Below are 5613 nucleotides of genomic sequence, written 5' to 3'. Positions count from 1 at the left end.
AGATCCCAAAAGGATGTCCTCTGAGAAGAAATTTTCGTCGGATAAAGAGGTGTTCGCCGAAACTGAGGCCTTTTTTGAGGCAAAGGTCAAATACTACTACAAAAAGGGTATCGAAAAATTTAAAGACCGCTAAAATTGGTATATCGCCCTTGAAGGGACGTATGTTGAATACAAAAAAATAATTTGGCCAAAAAAAAGTGTTTTACTGTCAAAGGCCAATCAATTATCAGCCCACCTGTTAAGTTCGCAACCCTGGCGTCAATTACCCTGTGTGTACGGTACCCTTGGAAGTTACAGTCGTAACAGAGGACATACTCATTACTAAATCGTCCTGTTACCATCGATATATACACATTTTAACCCCCTATCTTTTAAACCTATTGAGATTATGCAGTTTAACTTGTATAGTTTCGGATATCAAGTATCGACTTGACTCTGACACGTGAGTTTGGTTGTACATCTATTGGCAAAATGAATTAAATACATGCAAACAATACAAACTACAAGCCAACTAGCCATATCAGCATGAGCATATTGAGTTTCATTTAAAATTGAACAGTATCTGCTGCGGTGACGTAACATTTTGTAAACTTCCCGCCACCTAACAATAAAGATCTCTCTCTTGGTGCTGAATTCCTAACGATACGCCATGTGTTTTCTTCTGCTCAGTGTAGTGACTAAGCGTAGTATGTAAGATTGTTAGTAATAGGTTAGTATTAGTATTACCGTTAGATTAGGAATAAAAGGGAGAGATAGACCAGTCGTAATAAAATGAAGTACAAGTATTGATATGACTGATATTGGTAATTATACTACAATATCTATAAGAGTTGATAGAAGTGCGTTAAAAATATATATTTATTGATAAAGAACAGTATCAATGCGTACGTAACTAAAAGATTATGATCGGTCCAATGGAACTTTTAGCAAATCTCAGAGAAAATGCGAAATTATAGTTCTGGTAGACTATAGGTGTTTTATTTAAATTGTTTATTAGTCAGCAGAAATCAACTAAAAGTCCTTTAGATGTGAGTATCATTATTGATTACAGGCATTTCCCGAATTACGCAAATTTCCAAATTTTGACAGTTCGTGTGATTGGATTTTTTATTTGTCAAATTCCAAATTTCCCCAAAAATACGATACATTTTAAAATTTTAAACTAAAATATTAGTAAAAACTTGCTTTAATTATCGATGTGTTGATAAATGATATGTAAAAACATCAATTATTAAATGCGTTTCATGACATGAAAAGAAAAAATCGATCCCTGAGTACTAAATAAAAACGATATTATAATGAGAGTTCCATGGAGCGGCCCGGTAGCACGATGATAGCGGAGCCGGTATTCACACGAACGGACCGGACCAAAATCCCATCCGGATCAATCCCCCGTAGCAAGGACTTGACTATCCGCCTACCTAATAAAATAAGTTGATACGGCCAGGCCGTTCGAAGGAAAAAAATAGGGAATTCCAGTTACGCGAAAATTCGAGTTACGCGAGTTTCTCTGGTACGCATTATTCGCGTAATTCGGGAAAAACTGTACTTAAACTTTGGAGAACCTATGCGTTCATACTTCGTTTGGCGATAAAAGTTAATGAAGCTCAAACTGTCTAGTGTACTATGCTTCGATCTTTAAATATGCACATAGCTCAGTTGATTTTGCTGTCTTGCAGAAGCTCTCAAGCTTAATGGTGATACATTGACTGCATTCGTCGTATGTGAAACATATTTTCGAGCAGGAGTAGCTCTGATCGGCACAATTGCTGCAGTCAGCCGATCCTAGTGGGATAAAAGAAATTACATTAAGTCATACATTGGTTAAGTCTTACACCATCGTACTTCGAACGTACCTTCCTCCTCTTCCTCAGCATCTTCATCATCATCATCATCATCACCATCATCATCGTCGTAGCCGTCTAATCCTTCTTCTTCTGGTACTTGTGGAGCCATTACAATAAATGTGGCATTATAGGCCATGTGTTGATCTACAACCAATTGGATGACTGAGCTTTCACTCTCGCAATAGCTGGATGCGATGTCGCGATACTGATTCTGTTTGCATGTCCAACTTGCTCCATCGTTCATGCACACGCGAGGTCCGTTCACGGTGCAACGCTTCCCTCGTGTTGTTTCCATAGCATTTGACTGTGATGTTCCTTCCGTCACGCTAAATATAGTGGATTCATTCGACGACGAAATGCTTTGGGACGTAGTTACAGAGGACGTATTACCATAGGACGCACCGTCATAGGACGAACTGCCGTAGGACGACTTGTCGTAGGACGAACTGCCGTAGGACGATGTGTCGTAGGTCGAACTGTCGTAGGGCGGTGTGTCATAGGACGATGTACCGTAGGACGAACTGCTGTAGGACGATGTGTCGTAGGACGAACTGTCGTAGGACGAACTGCCATAGGACGAACTGCCATAGGACGAACTGCCGTAGGACGAACGATCATAGGCCGAACTGTCGTAGGATGATGATGAAGAAATGTCGTAGGACGATGTGTCGTAGGATGTATCTACCTTGGAGCTGGAGTATGTGGGATACTCCTCATAACCGCTGACGAACTTTTCATCGGTGATATAATCATCAAAATTACTACTACTTTTACTATTAGATCTATCGTAGTCATACGAAGGGACTACGTTCGATGCGATAGACGTGCCTGAATCGACTGCGAAGTATGATGGTATGGATTGAATCGTCTCAGTTACTATCGTTGGTGCACTACTCACGATGCTGCCGCTGATGGTGCTGGTCGATGGTGCACTTGTCACTATGTTATTGTTATACACGCTGTTGCTGCTTGAAAATGATGCTGAAGAAGTGGTCGTACATGTTGCTTGTGCTTGGATCATACGCACGCACATGCCTCCCTGAAGCGTATACCCTTGTGAGCAATAGGCGCTAGAGGTGGTCGTCTTGGTCACGCACATACCATCTCTCAGTACGGCATCAACTCGGCATTGGGCCCGTATCTTCGTCATACTCGTACAGCGACCGTTCTCGTACCGGAAATCATTCGTACATTTTGGTCGACCAATCACACAGAAATTGTTCTGCAGATTTCCCCCTACTGGACAGCTCGGTTGCGTAGTTTCACGCCTTACGCACCCATCAAGACGCATCTCGTACTCTGGAGGGCAGTTCGGTCCCGGTGCGACACACTTTCCGTCCTGTAATAATCCTAGAGCGCACGTTAGCTGAGCGACACGCTGCTTTACGCAAAGGTTGCCGCGAAGCTGGTAGCCTGGAGCACAAGTTGCACTATGCACGCAGCGCCCACCGGTTAAGACTGTACCAGGAGGACACTCTGGTGGTTTGTAGCTAACACGGACGCATTCCTCCCGAACCATTCTGGAGCCAGGTTCGCAAGATGGACCTTCGCCGATGCAGAGATTACCGCGTAGAGTGCTTCCATATGCACAGGACATCGTACGGCGGACTTCACGCTCACATTCCCTTCCGTTCTGCGTAAAGCCGGCCGGGCAGATCAACCGTTGCGAAATGCACCGATCACCTTGCACTTGGAAATCGGACGGACAGTTGATCGGTTGCCGTTCCAACTTTGTGCACTGGCCTCCTGAGAATGTATAACCATATTCGCACTGTGGTGATCTGGCTAATATGCAGAGATTATCACGTAGGCGAGTATCTGACGGACATATCGGACGTCGGTATTCCGTTTTAACGCAGCGACCTCCGATGTAATCGTAACCGTGCTCACAGGCAGGACTGCTTATCACGCACAAATCACCTATAAGCCGTGACGATGATGGACACGATACAGTACGTTGTTCCACGCGCACGCATATGTTACCCTCCAGCTGGAATCCGGCTGAACAGCTTGTTTGTGCGATACACTCTCCATCGATCAGCACAAATTCACTAGGACAATGAATAACCGTATGCTCTTCCCGTTGACATATATCCTTGTGTAGGTAGTAGCCAGGCGGGCAGGTTGGTGTGGTAACACAGTAACCTTGTTTCTTGGCGCTTCCAATCGCACAGGTGGCGGCCCTTTCATTCACGGTCACACATGTTCCACCCTCATTACGATAGCCTGATGGGCAGTTTGGTCGCATGTAGACACAGAGGTCCCCGAACTGTTGGAAACCTTCCCGACAGGAGGCAGACTGTGTCTGCAGCCGCACGCATCGATCACCTTGTAGTACACTACCGGCAGTACAAGTCATCGCATGGTAACCGATACACTGACCGGAATCCATTGTATAGCCGTACGGACACTCCATCTGTATTACGGAACGCCGAGTACATACACCGTTGTTCATGTTGAATCCTGCGGGACACGAAGCTGCCTGCGTCGACTGAATCGTCTGAAGTGTTTGTGTGGCACATCCTGTTGCCTTTTTATTATGTTCCATGTGAACGTATTTTCTCTAAGGCAGGACAAATTTACACGGACAGAAGAAATAGGCTGCTCCCCACAAAATGAATGAAATATTATTTCTAAAGCATAATTTTAACGAGGAAGACATAGAAATAATTGGATAATTTTTTTTTTTGATAAAATTGTGATATGCTGATAATCTGCTGATGCTGAAAAATGATAGTCTCATGAATGTTGAGTAATACTGAAATCGATACTGAAAATAATGAATTAAAAAGTATGAATTTTTAAATAATGAATAAAAATAAATAAATTTAATTTTCCCTTTTTTTTGTTTTACAATAGCTCAATTGTGAACCCACTTTTTTAATTCAAGAAAAAAAATGTCGTATTAGCAAATCCACTATGCATTTTCTTTGTTTACAAAGCCAAGATTTTTTTTGTGGTCATAAAAAAATCTAGCAGGATTCGGATCTGATTCGGAGGATCGATCCCAAGGCGGATCTGGATCGGTCGGATCGAATCCCACATGGGAGTGATTTTTCCCATCACTACAACTGCCTATACTTTATTGTTCTCCCGGTCATTCAGTTCACACTACAGGGTCGAGTTCCATACGATCAATTCTCCGGATTGTTCCATGCATCCACATTCAACAGACACAGATAGCGTGTAAGGGTTGTTGAAATCAATGGAAAAACTTGATGTTTGTTTAACAAACACAGCACACCTACGCTTAAACTCTTGTAAACTACTCGCATTCTCTATTTCATTGGGTAACTTGTTGTACCGTTGAATGCCTTTGAAAAACAAAAAAATTCTAGCACTATGAGTAGTAACAGGTGGGCTGATAATTGTTTGGCCTAACACATTTATCGCACTAGAAAATTTTTATCCATATCATATTTCGTTTGTACCAACCTTCAAAAGAATTCTGTCCAAATTTGACAGCACTCGGGCCACAACCTAATGAGCTAGAGCATTTTGTGTGACGCAACTTTTGTGTTTTGAGTAGTCATGGAAAAGAAGGAATTTCGCGTGATAATAAAATATTAGTTTTTGAAGGGGAAACATATATTGTTTTTATTTTTATTTATTTTTCCATTATGACGGCCAAGGGCCGTATGATCAAGGGGAAACATATAGTTAAAGCCAAAAATTGGCTTGATGAAGAGTCTTTGGACACTGCTCTACCAAAATCAACCATCAGATATTGGTATGCTAAATTTTAAAGCACTGAAGGTGATGAACA

At 42.2% G+C, this 5613-nt stretch overlaps 1 protein-coding gene across 1 annotated transcript; it reads right to left on the bottom strand.

The window, feature by feature from the left end:
• Window positions 1-1624: 1624 nt before the first annotated feature.
• Window positions 1625-4395, bottom strand: LOC128308658 (uncharacterized). The gene is made up of 4 exons (XM_053045516.1): window positions 2472-4395; window positions 1902-2234; window positions 1857-1865; window positions 1625-1785 (listed from the first exon to the last, which is right to left on the bottom strand). Exons 1-4 carry the CDS (start codon window positions 4393-4395, stop codon window positions 1625-1627), a joined length of 2427 nt encoding a protein of 808 aa, XP_052901476.1.
• Window positions 4396-5613: the final 1218 nt, after the last annotated feature.

This window comes from Anopheles moucheti, chromosome 2 (genome assembly GCF_943734755.1).
Source record: "Anopheles moucheti chromosome 2, idAnoMoucSN_F20_07, whole genome shotgun sequence".
Classification (NCBI taxonomy): Eukaryota; Metazoa; Arthropoda; class Insecta; order Diptera; family Culicidae; genus Anopheles; species Anopheles moucheti.
The sequence above is the reverse complement of the archived record's forward strand: the minus strand, read 5'-3'. Positions and strand labels throughout refer to the sequence as shown.